This window comes from Anas acuta, chromosome 1 (genome assembly GCF_963932015.1).
Source record: "Anas acuta chromosome 1, bAnaAcu1.1, whole genome shotgun sequence".
Lineage (NCBI taxonomy): Eukaryota > Metazoa > Chordata > Aves > Anseriformes > Anatidae > Anas > Anas acuta.
In genome coordinates, this window is record NC_088979.1 from 36141894 (window position 1) to 36163406 (window position 21513).

Here is a 21513-nt window from a genome sequence, read left to right on the forward strand (position 1 = left end):
CACTTCAGCACACAGAGGGGTTTAGTGAACCCCTCCTAAAATATCAAGAGCATCCACACTGGGCTGGTAGTTATGACAGTCCATTGGTGGAAAACCTACATCTTTCCAGATTGGCAGATGAAGGCCAGATGGGATACCTGAAGGCATCTCAAGTGGCACTAGATGCTTACACATACGCAGTGGAATCAATTTGTCACTATCTTTGCTTGGGTTCTGCAAAGCATGCAAGTGCTCTTATCTCATTGACTTGCTCTGAAGATTAGTATTTAGCTAAAACTTTGGAAATGGAAAATATGAAAAAAGAGAAGGATAGGAGACTAAATTTCCCTTGCTAGGACTGCAGCAAGGAGAGCAATATCCAACTTGAAAATCATCTCCATCTGAACACAGTTTAAATGTTTCCATATAATGTATTTGAGTTAAATACTTACTGCTTACCAGCAGTTTTAGGTAGTAACATTCAAATCTGCAACTCTAACACTAAACATATATTTATTTCCACAAGTAGTGGAATGAATGACTGAATGCATCAGAAATGATTCAATATTTCTTCATTCAGAAAAATGTTTTCTAAGTACCTGTTCAAATAACGGTGTCTTCAGAAATATTTAGGAGTTGAAATTTGGCCTTTAAAATTCATTCTCTGATGAAACTGGAATGAGAACAGAGCAGAAAACACTGAAACATGGGTATGCAGCATGTTAGATGAGATACACAGCCTATCAATCTGTGCTGATTAGAATTAAAGTGTTTTTCTTGTCGATAATATGAAAAACAGAACTGTTTAACTTCACATTTGTTTCTGAGCCAAATTCTTTGAATCCCTCTATCTTAGAATGCAGAAGGCAGTTTTATCTTCTTATCTGCACCTTCAGTCTGGTCCAGAGACTGAAAAGGAAACACCAATACTGCCTGTTCAGGTATTTACACACATTCTTTAACTCATAAGACTGTACTATATGGCATGTTGCAAATCATTTGAAACTTCATCACTCTGAATGACCTGTTAAAAAATAGTAAGTTAGAAGCCTTCAAATGGTTCCCTCAAAATGCTGCCTTTAAAATAGAGCATATAGCTAATTCCTGCAACTTTTATCTGTCTCTGCAACTACTTCCCATACAAAAAAAAGTGTACGACTGTACTCTGTAGGAAATGGAGGTTTTGAATACCTTTATTTCCATTTAAATTTCACTAGACATCCCCTTTAAAATCAAATTATTTTGATAAGGAAGATGGATGTGCTTAGCTTCTCAAACTGCAGCTCTGCAGGAGAGTTATCTAAATCAAAGTTTTGTATTTCACCTAGCTGATATTTAAAAATCAATTTTTTTTTTTTTTTTTTCAGAGTACATTACTTGAGTGAGAAGGGACATACATAGAACCTAATGGCTGCAAGCAGCTGGCGACAAGCACAGTACAAAGGTAGCAGTTTCCCGCATGGCTCTGATAATACACCTGCATTGTGAAAGGAAACACTCTGCGTGTTCAGCTGCTGATTTCTTCATAGCAGAGATGCTGTTTATCTCCACTTACGTCAAACTGCAAACCGTTTTTGTGATGCAGGCTGCTGCTCCCGGAGAGTTCATTACTTTGAATCAAGGAATGAAATTCTACTCATGGATTATTCTCTTTACACAAGTATTTTAATGAAACCATCTCAAAATAGCAGCTGGGGCAGAAAATGTACAAGGAAATACTAGTCAAATCAGGGGTCTGTCGTTGCTTTCATGGAAGACAAGTTTTATACTACCACTGTGGCCTCCCATGAATGTCCCATTAAGATCATTGGAAATTTTACATTGTCCTTAGTGGATTCTAGCACAGTTGTCTGTTTGAACCTTGGTACTGAAAAAGGTATTTAAAAGGACATGAGATTAATTGTTTTATGAGTTTTGACACAGAAAAAAGCAAAGTGCTCTAATTCCCCCTCCACACTTTCAAGTATCATCCTTTATTGATATTCAGCCAGGTGTTAGGTTAATTTTGCATCAAAACAGTAACTTCAAAGCATAATGGGACTCTGAGATCTTTCAAAAAGAATAAAATGAAATAGAAAGCAAGAAGATTGAGCTAATTTTCTCTGTCCATGACACTGGGCTGTCTGTCGATTTCTTGTTTATTTTTTAATTTGTTAATTCTGATGAATTTGCATGGCAAGTTCATGACGCTTTGGCAACACAAAGTTTAGGACACTAATTTTTTATTAAAGTGAACAAAGAGCTCCCACTCACTCTAAGATTGTTCAATGAATATTGTAAATGAATGAGACATTTATTTTTGTGCCAGCTCAACTACCAGTGTCGACCAGATTTGCATATATTTTGGCAAGTGCACTGCCACAAGGTGGTAATAAAATAGGCCTTTTATACTTGAGTCTAATTTACTTCAGTTATATTCGTTTTATTTACTTTTTTTTTTTTTTTTCTTTTTATGTTAAAGGAATTTCTGTAAAGGATAATTTGGAAACAGCAAGGTCAAAGAAATATCTGCTATATAGCTGTTATCAAGCATTTTTCCACTGAGAAAGAATAAGAACATTTTCCGGAGGAAAAAAAAAATCCCAGGTGCTATGAATTTGAGATTTCTGATTTTTTATTTTTATTTTTATTTTTTTATCACTGTTAGGATTCACATTGCATACTTATATATCATGCTTATTACTTGCTGCTGCCAGCAGTATTTTTTTTTTTTCAAAGAACTCACTATGCATATTTTACCATTTTCAGTGACATTTCCTACCTAAAAGCTGCTCACAGGAAGGCAAAAATATGCTCTTGCTCTATGAGGTATTATTCTGGGTACAGACTTTTTTTACAAGTCATGATGCTGGTAGGGCTGCAGAAGCGATTTCAAACTGATTTTCTTTAAATGTGTGGAAAATTGAGGGAGAGAAATGCTTCATGAGTGGTACTTTGGGTTTTACAGGCTCATACCATTTTATTTTATTATGCATTAAGAATGTGCTTGAATGAAACAAACCAAAGAAAAGCAACAATGAGAACAGCACATTTAAACTCAGTGAGTTTAATTAAAGAGGTGTAAGTCTATGTATTTCTGAAATCTGAATAAAAATAACTGTCTGGTGTCACACAAACACATATTGCAGGATCAGGTTATTGGTTTTATTGTATTTTTTTAAGTCTTGGTTTTGATTCTGTTCATAGCATCTTGAGAAGATACTGGACTGCTAATTCAAATAATAAAAGAACAATTAAAAGAATCCTGTCTTTCTAACAGTTACCTTGTCTCCCTACTGAAGAAAAAAATACAGAGTATCTAGACCACCTCTGCCCCCGAGATTACAGAGTATCTCTAATACAGAAGCCAGATCCAAAGAACTAATGTCATTTTTTTTTAGAGATAATAAACAATGTCTCTGTGACAAATTAATTTCAGGAATTCCATATTTTAATAATATTAAAATAAATGAAAAGAAAAAAAAAAAGAGTAACCACAAACCTCTGAAAGGCTGAATTATTTTTTTCATTAAACTCATCTAACAAACTGTGCACAAACAGAAAATATTCTAAATGGAAAAAAATCACTATTTCTAATAGGTAGAATGACAAAATCTGGACTTTATTTTAACACACTTACTTAGGCTAAGCAGAATCAACATCTGCTCCAATATTTTAATAGGTCCAGAGTGAAGTAATGTGCCACTCACAGAAAGAAAATCAAAAACTGCCTCAAATTGCACTCCCTACTTTTTAAAGCAGGTATCAGCTGCTGCCCAACTTACATCAGGTTTGTCTTTACCAGCAATATCAAGGAGGACAGTATAAATCCTCAATAATGATTCTGAAGTGTATTAATTTGGGGAAGTAACATGAGATATAACATAGCCAGCAGTCAGATATTTGTGAAATATATATTCCTTGTAACTAAAATAATATTCAGCATGATAAGATAGATAGAGAATAAGTTATTATGAAAATATATAGCTTTAATTTGCAGACATATAAACACTTTTGGTACATTACAGACATATGATGCCAGAAATCAAAATAATCAGTTTTAAGCATAACACTAATTTATCTTGTTCACACAGAGAAATCTGATGTAATCATAATACAAAATATAGTTTTCAGTTCTTAAAATGAAGTGAAAGTGAGACATCACTGATAAACCTGCTGCTTTATTGCAGAGGATACAGCAAAGAATAAATTATCAAGAAAATATGCCGCCAGTCTTACAAGTCAGATTTTGGATCTAATCCAAAATCAAAGCCAATGAAAAGGAGCCAGGAATGGTAGCCAGAAGTCAGAAATAAGATCTTTCACATGAAATACCAATCCAAAAAGGAGCAACAGTCAGTACAAACTAAGTCTTATAATTCCCTATAATATGAAGTGATGTTTGTTTTCATCTGGCAGATAAGATTCAAAGTATCACATGAAAAATCTATTACACAACCAAACTGATGGAGTACTAACGACGTTGCTAAAAGTACCAAAAATATTACCACTTCTGCGACAACTAAAGATTTAGCCATTCCCTTGCTTCCTTGTATCTGGCATGTTTACAAGGATAAGCATGGGGTTTTGTCTTTATTTCCTGTAGGAAATATTAAATACAATTTTCCATAAAAATGACCAGCAGACTTCTGGAACAAATGAGTGTGGGTGAAAGCTCGAGCAAATGAAAGATGGTATGCCACAGCAGTTCAGATTCTCATTACAATATCTTGCATTCTTTCTCAACAGGAATTGCACTTCTTGTTAATGCCTTTTCTATCCTACTGTAAAAGCTTTACTAGTGAGGTAATAAACATTCTTTTTTCTTTTTTCTTTTTTTATTTCTTTACTAGTGCATTTTACTGTCCTTCTTCTTTTAATTATACACACATCGGGACAGACATTTATCTTTTTTGAGTGTGTGTCTATGTAAATCTCTGTATGCCGAAGCATATTTTATATTAAAATCCATATATTTAAAATATACTTTGTGTTTATCTTATGGACAGTACATCAACCAGTTCCCTGCTCAGGAGCATCTGATGCCCTCTTGTGGTTAAAAATACTTTTAAAACTTGAGTTTAAAGAATTCTTACCTTCCCGTTTGTTTTTTTTTTTTTTTTTTTACGGTCACTGATCATATCGATTAATGAAAGCTGCAAATGATGTCCACGTTTTTATAGACAGGGTACTAGCTGTTAGTACTAAGTTTTCATAAAAAAGCTGTACACTGAATTTGAATTTAAAAAACTGTAAACAGCTATTTACAATTATAATATTATTAAGTTATAAATTAGTGGTCCTTCACTGCAACCTATGTCAATACGACCCACAGCTAGGTGTTTCAGAGTTGTCTAAGGTTTTCCAGATATTGATTTGAATTATCCACAAGGAAACATCATATGTTGGAAATTTCCATTGGTTTCTTCTCCAACATGTGCAGGTTAATTCTTCCATTTAATGGGATTTGTACTTCCATGTTTTCATCTGCTCTGTGATGCTTCTTCCCTTTTCTCAGACAGATGTAAATGCCCATCCCAGTTACTAAAGCAATTGAACCCAAGCTTATTATTGACAGAGCCACTAAAGTAGGCATGCAGGATGCTGACTCCATTTTTTGATGTGTAGGCTCTATGGATATTTGTGGCTGCTTTTCTTCTATATTGATATCAGGCTCCTTTCTTAATAAACTTTCAATATAGCTCTCATTGCTAACTGTGTCATTGACGAAGAGATTCACCATGACAGTGGAATGGAGAGGTTCTGGATAGCCGTGATCACTAACTTTTACAAGCAGCCGATACAGGCCATAGTCATTTTGCATGAGCGACTCTTCCAAGGTGATATTACCAGTTTTAGGGTCAATCCTAAATGACTCTGGCCGGGGGCCTCTTCTTCCTATGATGCTGTATGCTATGACGGCATTCATGCCAGTGTCTTTATCAACAGCATAGACCTCAGTGATGGGAGAGCCAGGAAGGGTAGAAGGAAGAACTAACAAATAAGACATATTAGACTGTGGAAACAAGACCAAAGGGGGGTTGTCATTTATGTCAAGAAGAAGGATAGTTATTTTTGCAGTAGAAGACAGGGCAGGATCACCACCATCAACTGCTTCGATCCACAGCACATAGGAGCTTTGCTGTTCCCTGTCAAGGGAGACTTTAGCTCTCAAAACTCCTTTTCCAGTATCTATGACAAAAATATCACTTCCATTCAGGACTGAAAGGGCAACCCATCCATTTTGCCCTGCATCAGCATCTGTGACACTGATAACTCCGATTTCACCAAAACCTGGAAAGTTTTCTGGCACAAAAAAGCTGAAATCCTTATTGATAAATCTTGGACTATTATCATTTTTATCCAATACAGTGATGGTGACAGTTGCTATTGATTCTCTTGGAGGGAACCCAGAATCTACTGCTTTCACAGTATATCTGTATTTCTCCTTTTCTTCTCTATCCAGCTGAGTAGCAACTGTAAGAACTCCTGTGGTTTTATCCAAAGAAAAATAGGAAGGAGCATCAGGCCCTAAAAAATAGGACACTTCCCCTCTTTCTCCACTGTCAGCATCTGTAGCATGCAGTTTGGTCAAGAAAGCATTGGGAACATTGTTTTCCTCAATGGATAATTCTATCAGCTGTTGAGAGAAAACCGGTGAGTTGTCATTGTCATCCAAAACTTGTATTTTGATTATTTTGTTTACATTAAATCCTTCTGAGTTCCATGCAACTACAGAGATTTCATACAGCTGCTGTGTTTCGTAGTCCAAAGGTTTTGTGGTCTCTAAGAGGTATTCATTGTTGTATGGCTTGTATGGTGAAAGTCTGAAAGGCCCATCACCATCCAAATAGCAATTGACTTTGTATTTTTCATCAGGGTCTTTGATGGTAAAAAATGCTATTGGTGTGTTAATAGGCTCCAATTCCTTTAAGTACACCACTCCTTCCACTTCATTAGCTATGAAACGAGGGACAACTTCAGGTGGCCTCATCATGACTTTGATGATGGTTACTAGCACTGTGATCACAGCAGGGATACAACCAGGACCGTTGCCCAATATGATCAGCCTGTGGAGCCTTGGGGCATCCCCATCAATTTTACTGGAGAGAGTGATGGCTCCTGTGGTTTCATCCAGGTGGAACAAGTCTCTGGATAGCTGAGGGACCTTCTGGCTGTAGGAGTAGGTGATCTCCGCATTGGACCCAAGGTCCAGGTCTTCTGCGTGGACAGTGGCCACGTGTGTCCCTAGGCTGGAATTCCCATAAAGGGTGACGTTGAGCTGCGAGTCACTGAACTGGGGGCAGTTGTCATTGATGTCGCTGATGCCAACAGTAAGTGTAGCACTGCCCACAAGCGGAGGAGTGCCCCCATCCTCAGCAATGATGACCGTGACGTACTCCTCCCGTGTCTCTCTGTCCAGAGCCCCCATGACAATCAGGTAGGGGGTCCTCTCTCCACTTTCATTCTCCTCCACGTCCAGGGTGAAGACACCATAGTTATCTCGCAGACGATAGGTCTGGACGCCATTGGTGCCCACATCAGGGTCAAGGGCAGGGTGTTCGATAGCCAGGCGGGTGTTCACAGGTGCATTCTCAGGCACCGAGAGGTGGATGTGGGGCACAGGAAAGCGGGGAGCGTTGTCATTGACATCCCGGATAGCGATTTTCACCTTCACCAGGCGAAAATACTCCTGTGGCAGCACCAGCACGTCCAGCAGCAGCAGACATGACTCAGATGACAGTGAGGAGGAGGAGGAAGAAGAGGAGGACGTGCTTTCTGCCTCCCCAAAGACAGTGGCCCCACCACTCTCCACGCACAGAGCTTCCCGGTCGATCTCCAGGGCCGAGGTGTGCAGCTCTCCGGAGCGGTTGTCCAGACGCACGTACTGTCCCCCCAAGCCACGGGAGGCCAGGGTGAAGGAGAGGGGTGGCTGGGGGACCGTGGGGCGCTGCCCGCTGGCCATTGGCAGCCGCAGGTCACGGGCTAGGCTGCCGATGAGCACTCCCGCGGGCAGCCCCTCGTTGAGGCTGTAGAAGAGCTCCGTGGCGCGGCTATAACTGGCGAAGCAGTTGAAAGGTCCAACGAAGAGGAGGAAGAGGAGCAAGTGCTGGGGAGAGAGAGGTACAGTGGCATGGGGAGAGGGTGGTGTTAGAGAAGGAGGAGAGACAGGAGGTAGCCACCCCCTTGCCCACTGCCTCCCCTACAGACACAGCGAGCAGAGAGTACAGCATCTGCAACCTGAAGCCTTCTCCCTCTAATAGGAGTGAGATATCTCACATCTCGTCCTCCTCCCTCACCTCCCCGTCCCAGTACAGCAGCTACTCCCAGGGCATGGCCATCTGTACCCTCCAGGCAGCACCAGCTGCACTCACCGTAGCACATGCTCCCTTGCCAGGCTGACCCAAGGGCACCAATACACCCCGCTCTGACCTTCTCCCCCATCTCACCAGCACTGCACCCACCCTCCCACCCCAAGAGACCCCCAAACATTCCCTCACCCACTCCCCATCCCACACCAGCAAGGTGAAACACGACCCTGGGTCCCTGTCCCTATAACTCCCCCTCCAACCCCCCGCCGATCCCAAAGCCCCATTATTCCCGCATGCCCCTGATCACCACGGTCCCCCGGCTGTCCCCACGACACCTCGCAGCTCCGCTGGGCCGCCCCCCGCTTAAAAAACCCTTAAATACGAGTTGAGCGGAGGGGCCGCGGAGGGGTAGCGCCAAGGAAGTTGCCGGCGTTGGCTGACAAGTGCATCCCCAGCGCCCCGCGGAGAGAAGGGGGCTCCCCGAAGTAACTTCGGGTGTCGTCGCCCCGGGGGATCTTTCCCCCTCTCCCCCCCCCCTTCTTTTTTTTAACTGCTCTTCCCTTTTTTTTTTTTTTTTTTTTTTTTGCCGCTCTCCGCTACAACCCGAGGAGCCGGCAGCACCACCGAAAAAAACTTTTCGCGGCTGCTGCGATCATGGAAAAAAAAATAAAATAGGAACAACAACAAAAAAAAAAAGCACGCAGAACCCAACATATATATAGGCATGCATATATATATGTATGTATATATATATATATAATTTTGCTCCTGCGTGCGAAGTCGGGCTGGGGAAGCAGGAGCCTCCCCTCCCCTCCCGCCTCCCCACCCTCACCTGGAGGCTGCCGCGGGCGCTGCTGGTGCTGCCGCGGCTGCCCGGGGGCCCCATGCCCGGCCTCCGCCGCCGGCTGCGCCCCAGCAGCGCGCCCGCTCCGCCGCCCGCCCGGCGCCTCTCCTCCCCGCGGCAGCCCGAGACCGTGCCCATGCCCCCGCCGCCGCCTCCGCCTCCGCCGTGCCGGGCTGGGCTGGGCCGAGCCGGGCTGAGCCGGGCTGTGCACCGCCCACGACACTCCCCCGGCGCTCCAGGGGGAGAGGAAGGGGGAAGCGGGAACGGAGCGGGGGGTGGTGGGGGGATGCGCGCCCCCGGAGGCTGCGGTGGAGGCTGCGGAGAGGGAGGGCGGGCGGGCGGGCAAGGGGAGAGGGGTTGGGGGGCTTGGAGGGAGGCACTGGGACCACCAGCGGAAGGAGATGCTCCCGTCTGGAAACTGTAAGGAGAAAAACAAGATATGTCCTTTATTTATTTATATATTTATTTATTATATATATATATATATTTAATAAAATAAAAAATAAATCAAAATATTTTTAAAAATTAATAATATTTTTAAAAGACACGAGATGTCCTTCTGTGGATCTAATAAATAAATAAATAAATAAATAAAATTATTAATAAAACCCACGAGATGTCCTGTGGATTCAATAAATGACTTAATTAATTAATTAACTAATTAAAAATCTAGATTTGTCCTTCCGTAGATTTAATAAATAAATAAATAGGTAAATAGAAGCCACAAGTTGTCCTTCTGTGGATTTAATAAATAAAAAATATTAAATAAAACCCACGAGTTGCCCTTCTGTGGATTCAATAAATAAATAAATAAATAAGAAACTCGAGTTGTCCTTCTAATAAATAAAAAATTAAATTAACGAATTAAAATCCCAAGATGTCCTTCTGTGGAAAGATGCTGTGGTATGGCTGCTGTCAGGCAGAGCAGGAATTAAGAGCTGGCTCAGTTTTAAGTAGTGTTGCCGAGCCCTTGTGTCTGCATGAAATGAAAGTACTGTCTTGAGGAGTCTGTGACTATTTGCTTGGTGCAAGGTGCACGTCCTGCCGAATTAGAGCAGCGACTGCAATTTCCTGCTGCTTGGAACCCAGAGGTCTCTTGTGGCAGAAAATTATGTGCTCTCATTTTATAGTCTCCAGTCACATTTGGCTAGACTGTGAAACTGCCATAGAACTAGTCATGAAATTATCATCTCTTGGGAAACTTCAGATAGTGCAAGACCAATTACACATTTTCTTAACATCTCAGACTATCAAAAGGATAACTAACCTGCCTTGTGTTCCTTGCACTGGCTCTCTGCAAGCTCTAGGTCTTTAGCCTTAAAGTGTTCAGTGGTCTGGATCCAGGCTACTGATGAGAGTTCAAGGAGTAAGATTCTGGAAGGCAATCACATTTGTCAAGTACAGTGGAGCTGCTCCTCATTTAGGTAAAGTTTCTACAAGAGATCAAACTGTCTAAATTGCATGGTCTGAGGACCACCTTGAACATCTCCACACTCCATGGCAACCAGATTGCGCCAGCATTTGGCATCAGATTGGATAAAGAAGACACATAGGACAGCAAAAGTATTGCTGTCAGTCCAAAAGAAACAAACAAACAAAAAAATACTTTTCCCTTTTTTGCCCACAACTCCAATGAGAATCACAGTCCAAAGGCAGCCTTATGCCCAAGTCCTTTGTAATTCTACAACTTTCAAGAGCAAACACTATGTGAAAAATACAGATCATAATGTTTAACAGCTCTTGGGATGCTCTTGGATATTTTGGGGAGGAAGGCAGCAGCACAAACAAATTAGTAGAGTAGAGTAGAGTAGAGTAGAGTAGAGTAGAGTAGAGTAGAGTAGAGTAGAGTAGAGTAGAGTAGAGTAGAGTAGAGTAGAGTAGAGTAGAGTAGAGTAGAGTAGAGTAGAGTAGAGTAGAAAAGAACTGAACAGAGCAGAACAGAGCAGAATGCAGCAGAGCAGAATGGAATCATAAATATCCAACACTGACTTCCTCCAATGCCATAAACAAATCGCATTAATTCCTTTGCCTATTATCGTCCAGCCATGACATGTAAATACTATGATATAGTTTGTCTGAATTGGAAATTTGCCCTATTCTTTGCAAAGTCAGTGGCAGCAGAATCAGGCTCTGTTTTATTCACTGGATCCCTCTGAAATATACTACCATTTAAATATCCACTTCAATCCAGAAATGACATTAGCACAAAAATCATAAGTAACTTAAACATTAGAACATTACGGTACTAATAAGAGGGCCAGATATATTTATTATTCACTAATCTCTAGGGTTTGGAAACCACTCAATATGTACTACCCTTATAAATAGTTTATATCTTTACCATTCAATTTTAGCACAAATAGAACAGGCAGTACAGTATATACAGTTCACAGCAAACATGTATAATTTAAGAGAGGAATCGAAGTATCCAAGTCCTTTACTAAATTCTCATCCATGTAAACTGTTCTGCAGATCATTCAGTTTGAAAAGCACACATAAACTCAATCCCATTCCGGTTAGTTTTAGCTGGACATGACAGATGCTTTTAGTTGACTCACATCTGCTCTGATTTTATTCATTTCAATGGAGAAATATTGACTCATTTGGATTTCAGTTAGATTTTGACACTGATTTATGTGGAGTTAGACTTTCATAGACTGATTATAATCTTAGTTTTAGTGAATCAGTCGTCTTTTTGCGAACGAATCTGAAGTCCCTGTAAAATTATATCTTAAACTTTTATTTTCCATTGATATCTCAGTTTATCTCTCTTTCATCTTATCCTCTTAAAATTACTGACCAACTGTACACTTTTTCTTAACCATCATTCTTAACCATTCTGATAGAGCAGGGATGCCTCTATGCCTCTGCTATTACAGTAGCCAGTTTTTCGTTACACCTGATACATTTTCTTTTATTAAACCACAAGTGTAGCAGCAGAATGTAAAGTTTTCTGGAGCAGCTGGTACCTCTATAATATTTAATCTTGTTAAATACCAACAACATCTAAGTCTTAAAGGCTCCTTGAAGACTAATTTGTCCAATAAATGTCCAGTTTAAGGAGAAGTATTCTAGCTGTGTATGGGATATGGTATGAGGGGTGGGAAAGAAGCAGTTTAGAAGAGACTTTTTTGCACTTTTTTTTTTTGTGTGTGTGTGTGTGTGTGTGTGTGTGTGTGTGTATGTGTGTGTGTGTGTTTTTGTGAGCCACTTTCAAAGTCCCAGGAAAATATTCATTGTTTTTATTATGTTTCTATATTCAGGTATATTCCACCCGCAGGAGTATTGCATCCAAGATTCTGTTTGTAATTAGTGAATAAGAAGGATCAAGTAGGAGCATTGCTGTGGGATTCCTGAAATGCCACAGATCCAAGTAAGTTGCAAAACACGAGTGAAGTCAAGTGACAAGCCATACAGGAAGTGCCATAGTTATTTATAATACATGGTAAGAAGTATATTATTACTATGGTAAAATAGAGTATTAATTTGACATAATTAAAGAGGCTATAGGAGGTATTGATACTCAAATGAATGTCTTGTTTCTGTGGGCAGTGTTCCAGTGGAAAATAGAAACATTTCCAGATGAATCAATCTGGACCATCACTTCTGAAAGGAAATCTCAAATGTAATTTTTTATTTTATTTTATTTAAGTTTGGCAACTCTGACCAACATTTACAAGAGATACAGACAGCCCTCTCAACCTACCAAAAAACTTATCTGTTAGAGCCTGTGGTTCTACTGAGCAAGGCTGTGGTGTGAAAGAACCATCAGTGAGATTCTACTGATTCAGCTGACAAAAAAAAAAAAAAGTTACTGCAGTAGTCAGTGTGACCCTTTTGGCTAGGTGCCTTTCAGTGGGGAAACTCAGTCAGAGTGAAAACACTGGTGTTAGTATTGTTTCCCAGTCCCAGAAAAACTGAGTGAGGTACAAGACCTTACTAACAGGCTGTCACTTCTCTGAAGAGTTTGAACTGCAAGAAATATAGGACAAGTCAAGGAGGTTCTTTTAACTCTTAGTGATATAAACTTTTTTTTCCTTACTGAGCTTTGCTGCTCAGTAAGGAAATGGCTTATATTCTAAACTTCCTGTGCAGGGTTGTGGATTACAATGTGAAAGACTCTATGAGTATTAGATAGTGACCTTGCTTGCGGAGGTGCTGAGCATCTGGTGCGCACATTTATACTGAAAGCTATGATCATTCCATGTCACTGTAGATCAGACCAAGCATGATCATCCTGTTTTCAAGCACATAGTGGGAGAGGTATCTTGGCACTGTTTTCCCTTTTGACATTGAAAGATGGTCAAAAATTTAGGGTCCAGATTAGATACAGAAGAATTGGATCTGGAAGATTGACATCTCTTTGGATATGCATTGCTCAGATCTCCAGTAATGTTTTCAAGGACTGGTTCTTTGCGCACTTTTGCATGTGTTTGATAGGAAGGCTGAAAGATGTGTATGAGGCTTTCTTTTCTAGTCATCTCAGCTGTTGGGAACTACTTGTTAACACACATATCAGTTGTTAAACACTGGAGGAGAAAATACATTTGACAAAAAGCATCCTGCAGTCTTTGAACCAACTGCATTTGATAGATTTGACCAACTTTTCCCTCAAATTCTTTTGAGGTTTCATAAAAATACAAGTTCTTTGGTTATGATGTTTTGCATATGATCCCAGCTGTTTTGCATATGTCTCTTTTTGTCTAGAAAAAAAAATATTCTGACAGTGAGAAATATTACTTTAAATATATTTCTAGTCTGATCACAACATTATTTTTTTTAAAGAAAAACTAAAGCTTATCAACTATGCATACGTTTTTGCTGTAATTAGGAAGTAAGGATTTAGCTCATATTCCAGATCATCTCTTTCCTCTTTTTAACCAGTACTTTTTACACTGTGTTACACAGTGTAATAACATTTACTTTCACTGGCATTTTGGAAGGCTTGAAATAATAATGATACAACTTTTGGTTCATACAAGCCGAAGCACATACTGAGGTACAGAACTAATATGATACAGCTAGCAATTATTAATACCTTAAGTCTTTGTGATGGTCCTTATCACATTAGTTTGGGGACAGTAATCCAGCTTCTTCCAGCTAGTCTTCTACATACTACTTGTAAATTATGAGTGTGTCATGAATATGTCTTTTAATTGACTTCACATTCACATTAAGAAATGGCTTCTGAGCTGAAGTTATAGCCTCCTAATGCTGAGTAGCATACTGCTCCCAGTACTGGAGAACACTGAAGAAGTATGCCAAGTGGTTATGAGATACAGAGGTGTGTGCCTTTGTATCTTTATTCTGGCCTCCATGTAGGCTTCCATGTATCAGGTTGCTCCTCCAATCACAGACTGCAATTCCATTTTGTTTTCTGAGATGGAAACTGGAAAATGGTAACTGGCAGATAGTGAGTACAATGCAGTAATACAGATATATATATTTTTTAATTATTATTTTCTTCCCCACGGTTGTTGCAGCTCCAGTGTATTCCAGCTTCTCTTCTCTTAGTTCCTCTGGAACAGTCAGCTGTACATATTTTACCTTATCAGATGAACTACTTAGCTTTGCTCTGTAATACATACTTTATGTTGTAGTGTCACCTGAGGTCTTTGGCCACTCAGAAAGTATAGTCGCTTCCTTGACAATTAAGTATTTTGAATTTTTCAAGGGACCAGAGTCCATCATCTTCCCTTGGACAGTATTCAGGCAAAAATTCTTAATGGATTTGGTAACTCAAATTCTCTAGTACTAATTTACTCCTTGCTCACCAAAAAGACCCCAAAAAACTTTTTACCAGACTGGGATAATTATATTGTGATCTTGGTTTTGTGATAAATTGCTTCTGTTGTTTAAACAAGGGAATTGACCAACTCCTAGTGGATTTTAGTACATTTTTATGTCCTTGATGAAATGAAGACAGTGAAACTAAATAACTTAGGGCATAAGGGCATAGTAAACCTTTTATGTAAAGAAAGAAACAAACAAACAAACATATTTGCTTTATGCCTCAGAAGCCTTGTAGCTGACTGTTTTTTCTTTTTCTTTTTTTTTTTTTTCTTTTTTTTTTTTCATATTGTTGATTTGATCACTCAAATTGCTACTGAGATATGTTAATAGCACTTTTTTTCTGCAAATGGACGGGGTTTTATTGGCAGACATTAACAAACTGTGAGAGCCAAGGTTAACTGAAGTTAATGAATAAACAGATTTTCTTGAGTTTTCAAAAGCCTTCAGTCACATCAAAATCTTACTTCCTTTTTGTTCAGTTTTCATGTGTTACAGAAAGAGAGGGTTATTCACTAGAATGGGAAATATTTGCTTGATCTAACTTAGATATCTAAAAAGATGTTTTATGGAATTGAAAGAGAGAAGTGTCTCAAACAGATGAGATAAAATGTCCTCTGGACATGTCTGTTTTTCTTCTGACTAAAAATGCAGGCTAGAGGGAATAGCTCTGATATAGTTGTTTAAATTTTATCTGTTTTTTAACTGTAGATTATTAAGAAAGAGAATGCTGAGTGTGTAGTCACAATAGTTACACTGCAGATATGGCTTTAAACCACAATTTTAGAATAATTAATAATTGGAGACCCCTGTTGAATCTGAAGAGACTAAATATTGGACTACAGCAGCACACTTATCATTAATTACCAATCAAGAAATATTCTCTGATGTTACTTCATAACCATATTAGACAATAATTACATATGATAGGAAAGGAAAAAAAATAATCATAGTTTCAGAAACTCAATGCATTGTGTTACGATCTAGTAGCTCTATTCAACTGAAACCAATTTTTTCATGTGTATTATTAGACTCAGATTAAATCAGATTTAACTCAGAATATACCTGATAGGAAGAATACATTTGAAATTTTTACCTCCAATTTGATAGCACTTTCATTTGACAAAAAAAAAAAATATATATATATATATATATATTAAGCAATGCTGAAAAAGTCAACTTTACTGTTTGACTTCTTCCTTTTCCTCAGTGCTGCACATTTCTAGGGCTCCACATAATAACCATTTAATTCAAGACATCAGAAATGCAGCAAGCAGTTTAATAAACCTCAGAAGGCATTTCCAGCATTTCCAGATGGTTTTCACTCCGTTTACCACTACTCTCTGGGCCTTTCCGTCCAGCCAGTTTTTGGCCCAGCTAAGAGCGTACCTGTCCAAGCCATGGCCTGCTAGTTTCTCCAGAAGAATACTGTGGGAGACTGTGTCAAAGGCCTTGACGAATTCCAGGCAGACTGTATCAACAGGATTTCCCTCATCCACCAGGCAGGTCACCTGATCAGAGAAGGAGATGAGGTTGGTCAGGCAGCAGTTGCCTTACATGAACCCATGCTGACTAGGCCTGGTGGTCCCGCATACACTGTGTGATTGTATTCAAGATGACCTGTTCCATCACCTTTCCTGGCACCAAGGTCGGGCTGACAGACCTGTAGTTCCCCAGATCCTCCTTACAACTCTTCTTATAGATGAAATAACAATTAATCCAATGTTCACATTTTATTTTAGGAATGTACTCTCTCAAATGGCAGTTTTAACACCTCAACCATGATGTTAGTATTTTCCTATCCTTTGAGGATATAAATATCTTGATTCCATTTGTCTAGCCAATGAAGATGAGCATGGTACAGCCAGCTGGAATAACTTTTACTTAGTAGATTGCCCTTTTGGTACATCTTTTCAAAATTGGTATCTGCCTACATAGCACTTCTATGTAGAGAATCACAGAATTGTAGGGATTGGAAGGGACCTCAAGAGATCATTGGATCTAACCCCCCTGCCAAAGCAGGTTCCTTAGAGCAGGCTGCCCAGGTAGGCATCCAGACGGGCCTTGAATATCTCCAGAGAAGGAGACTCCACATCCTCCCAGGGCAGCCTGTTCCAGTGCTCCATCACCCTCACAGTGAATAAGTTATTTCACATGTTGGTGTGGAACTTCCTGTGATCCATTTTATGGCCATTGCCCCTTGTCCTGTCCCCACAAACCACTGAAAAGAGATTGGCCAAATTCCTCTGTCTCCCACACTTAAGGTATTTATAAACATTGATAAGATCCCCTCTCAGTCTTCTTTTCAATAGAATATGTACTATAATATTTTCAATAGAATATGTACTATAAATAAGTTTACCGAGGAGGTCTTGAAGCAGAACACAAAGAAACAATCCAGAGAGCTTTAATGTAACCGAAACTTAGTATGTTCACATTTGGATTATGTGTATCATGCCACAAAGATAAAATCAAACAAACAGGCAAAAAATAAACAAAAAATTACAAAAGACAAACCCAAAATATCACTCCTGTGTGTTCTGCATATTATGCAAGGTATTTTTCCACATATGGTCATTGACATTATAATGTTTTTCCTGAAAGAATGTTTCATCTGATAATGAGTTATTTGTTTAAGTTTTAAAAGCATTCAGAAATTGGAAGATCAAGACAGGGGAAGAGATACTAAGTGAACCATGGCAAAAGAAAAAAAAAATTATAAATAATGATAACATTATTATATATAATAGTATAATAAATAATATATATATATATATTTATTTTTTTCATATTCCATCTAATATTAACTCAGATCTGTCCGATGAGTCTGAAACTTTAAGGATTATGTCTACTCTTTTGCTGAACAAAAATAGGAAGATTAACCTCTGAAAGAAGTAGCTGGCACTGTGTAAGCTAGAAATTTTCTTGATAGTGAAACCATTTTGTGGATGTCTAAAGATCATAAAACAGAAATATCTGTGATATGTATGATGCCTTATGTATGTGCAGTGCATAAATTGTTAGTGAGAGGCTTTCATTCCCCTCACACTTGGATTGCCATGCTTAACCTTCTGAAACAGAAACATCCTACTTAAGGGTAGGAAGGCTCTGAAAAAAAAAAAAAGATAGGCTAGATCAAATGCAGGGGTATAGGCTTTGGGAAAAGTGGCTGGAAAGTTGCCAGCAGAAAAGGAGACGAAGGAGCTGTCAACAGCCAGAAAATCATGAGTCAACAGTGTGCCCAGGTGGCCAAGAAGGCCAATGGTAGCGTGGCCTGCATCAGACATGGTGCGGCCAGCAGGACTAGAGAAGTGGTTGTCCCTCTTTATTCAGCACTGATGAGATAAAATCTCGAATAATGTGTTCAGTGTTGGGCCCCTCACTACAAGAAGAATTTGAAAACTCCTTAGAGAAGTTGCTCTAGTGTGTGAAGAGAAGAGCAACAAAAGTGGTGAAGGGACTAGAAAACAACATATATGAGGAGTGACTGAAGGAACTGGGGCTGTTTGATCTGGAGAAAATGAGGCTAGAGGGAGACCTTGTCACTCCATAAATGCCTGAAAGGAGGTTGCAGCCAGTCTCTTTTCTCAGGTGACAAGTGATAAGGTGTGAGGCAACAGTCTCAAATTGTACCAAGGAAGATTTAGACTGGATATCAGAAAGAATTTCCTTATAGCAAGGTTGGTTAAGGATTGGAACAGGCTGCCCATGGAGGTGGTGGAATAACTAACTGTTCCTGGGTGTATTTAAGAGATGTGTGGAAGGGGCACTTAGGGATATGGTTTAGGGGTGGACTTGTAGTATTAGGTGGATTATCTTGAAGATCTTTTCAAATTAAAATGATTCCATAACTCTATGATTCTATAATCCTTCTCTTGTCTTTCAGTTTTGCAATTCCTTATATTAGCTTTTATAAACAAAAACACAGTTGTTTCTGTATATTGTAACATGATGAATATTGGTATTTTTATTGTTTTTTTGAAGACAAAATTATCTTTGATGTTCTATACAGCTGTCTACTGATTTGTAATTAATTATTTGATATTAAATTCATTACCTTCTAGTTTTACGATTATATTTCTATTGTTACCAAAAGCATAAACAGACTAAAAGCTAGGTAACATCAACTTTTGTGTGTGTGTGTGCATGTGTGTGTGTGTGTCTTGATAAATGGACTATTTGGAAAATTGAAAATGTGCTCTTGAGTGTTGCTAGTTCCAGTCCAGGTCAATTATTATTATAGGTCTATGAGAGCAATAACAGCTATTGTAGGTCACTGAACTTTGTAACATCAGTGGCATTGCACACTTCAGAGAGTACTTTTAGAATTTTAAAAGTTCATGACTTTTGTTCATTTGTGGGTTTTTTTTTTTGTTTGTTTGTTTCCTTCAGTAATTTGTACCCTTAGCTAGTTTCAGTGTTGAGGTAATTTAAACAAAAACAAAAAACACAAACAAACAAAATGCCCTCCCCTCCCTTCCTCTCTTTCCCTCCCTCTTATAAGGAACAGAGGAACTCACACCAACTTAAGAACGCTTGCTCTCCGTTCTCCCTTTACAATACTTGAGAATAATTATATGCCACAGAGTAGAACTCAGAACAGCTTATAGATTGATCAGCGATCCATTTAAAATGGATCTCTGTAAGGTGTCTAAAGCCCACTCAGGAGAAATATCACACATTTGTACTCACCAAATGTATTTTGCATTTTGCTTAAAGCTACAGATTGTTGTGACCATCCACTGGAATAAAATGAAGGCTAGGTAGAGCCTTTGACTCAGTGAAGAGGACTCAACTTTCCACAAGGGATGGAGGAAGAGGGAACATCTTGTTTTAGGACACAGGTAAATGCACATGAGCTGCTCCTCCGGTTCTGTAAAATGGACTGATGGTAGAAGCTTCGCCAAGGAAGATACTTTCAGGAGATCCATCTGAGCCATGACTGAGGAAGAGTGTTTAGGAGTTAGCAAGATCTTCCACTTTATTTGTTAGTTAGCTTTAACCAGTTCCACATGATATGCCAAATTCATGTGTTTTTTTTTTTTTTTCTGTGCATTTTAGGTGCACTTTGGATTCCATACTGAATATGATAACTTTCCACAGGCAATATGTATTCCTCACACACAGTATGGGTAGGCACCTGATCATTATAATGTCTGAATCTTTTTCTTGATCAAGACCCAAATACCTCACATGACTGTGTATTTTTCCTCAACACTGAGACTTACTGGGTTCCCAGGAAGACCGGTGAGTGACCTTTACACTTCATCTGCTAATCACACACTCAATTGTTGGGAGAAATTCCTGGCTCTGCATGGCCATTGGTGCTGCATGAAGGGGGATAGGATGTAGATTTTATATTTATTGCTTCAGATGGAGGCGTTCAGTTCACTTCCTCTTAAGAAAACTGTGGGGATGTGGAAGGTGGAATGCTTCCAGACTGACTCAAGGCAGCATATGTGCTGTTCCATAGACTGCTGTATATAGAAATTAAAATTTTGTATGTTGGGAAACAGGCAGAGAAACTTCCCTCATTAGAAGTAACAAGAGGCCAATTAACTTCACTTGCTACACAAAAAGCTTCTATCTTTGCAGTTTTGCTTTGCTGTGTTACAAAGTGGTCTGGCCTGAGAACAGCTTCAGAAACATTCCTGAGAAAGAAAGGCTTTTGGCACCAGGTGAGCCAAAAATTTGCTATTGTTAAAATTCCTAATCTGGAAAGAGAAAATTCAATACATTGTTGTGGGATGGTTTGTCTTTAATTTACATCCGACTTTACCCAACAGACCTACAGTGTTAAAGAAAAACAACCTACAGCAGATGACCAACTGTATCAGTATGTCATTCATAAATGGAATTGTCAGTATCAAATAATCAAACTTTATAACTGGCAGGGGAGTCAGACAGAGACAAGCAACTAATGACATTTTTATAAATCTACTTTCTCACCTAACCTGTGGTACTCCCACTTTTTTAAAAAAATAAATCCCTCCTCCCCCAGCTAACAAAACCAAACCAAACCAAACCAAACCAATAGCAACAAAATCCTCAGCTTTCCCAAGCTGTTATCTTGCTTTCTGAAGAGATATCACCTTCCTTTGGCTTCCTGTTGTTTTAGTTAATCTTTAGTGCTTTAAAAATAACCTCACTGTGTTTGAAAATAATATTTTTTAGAGAGAAATATGAAGTATTTTCTCCCTAGGGGTAATATGAAAAAAAAAAAAAAAAAGAAACTTTAGAAAAACAAAATTATTTTTGATCTCAATATATGAAGGTAGAAGAGGCAGAGTAGGCATTAGAAATAGGCTGACTGAGGGCTGTACCATACCGTCACATGCATAATTCATTTTCTATATAACCTAAAGCCTCATATATAATGTTTCTTGAAAATAAGTATGAAGATAAGAAACATGCTTAGGTAGTCCACTCATGCTGTACACCAGAAGGAGGAAAGAATTATATTCCTGTTGGCACTGAGGGAAAGAGCTCTAGTAGATAAACTTGTATTACCTTCCTACACGTAAAAATTAAACTTTTTTGATAACCTTGAGTTAAACAGGAAAATATTGTGACTTTCAGAGGAAGATACAGACTTCTCACAACACTGCT

At 39.1% G+C, this 21513-nt stretch overlaps 1 protein-coding gene and 1 long non-coding RNA gene across 2 annotated transcripts; one reads left to right on the forward strand and one right to left on the reverse strand.

Moving 5' to 3' along the window:
- Positions 1 to 2390: 2390 nt before the first annotated feature.
- PCDH20 (protocadherin 20) lies at positions 2391 to 9307 on the reverse strand. The gene is made up of 2 exons (XM_068675876.1): positions 9103 to 9307; positions 2391 to 8068 (listed from the first exon to the last, which is right to left on the reverse strand). The coding sequence occupies exons 1-2, from the start codon at positions 9250 to 9252 to the stop codon at positions 5357 to 5359; spliced, it is 2862 nt and encodes a 953-aa protein (XP_068531977.1). The 5' UTR covers positions 9253 to 9307; the 3' UTR covers positions 2391 to 5356.
- A 133-nt stretch (positions 9308 to 9440) lies between these two features.
- On the forward strand, positions 9441 to 20564 carry LOC137853486 (uncharacterized). The gene is made up of 4 exons (XR_011094531.1): positions 9441 to 9534; positions 12378 to 12487; positions 19624 to 19748; positions 19966 to 20564. It is a non-coding gene; the product is annotated as an uncharacterized lncRNA (long non-coding RNA).
- The last annotated feature ends 949 nt before the right edge of the window (positions 20565 to 21513 follow it).

Excerpts from the sequence above, each read along its gene's own strand:
- PCDH20 (XM_068675876.1), bottom strand. The coding sequence starts at position 9,252 with ATGGGCACGGTCTCGGGCTGCCGCGGGGAGGAGAGGCGCCGGGCGGGC. Across the intron at positions 8,069-9,102 it reads GCGCCCGCGGCAGCCTCCAG|CACTTGCTCCTCTTCCTCCT; the intron begins GTGAGGGTGGGG and ends CTCTCTCCCCAG.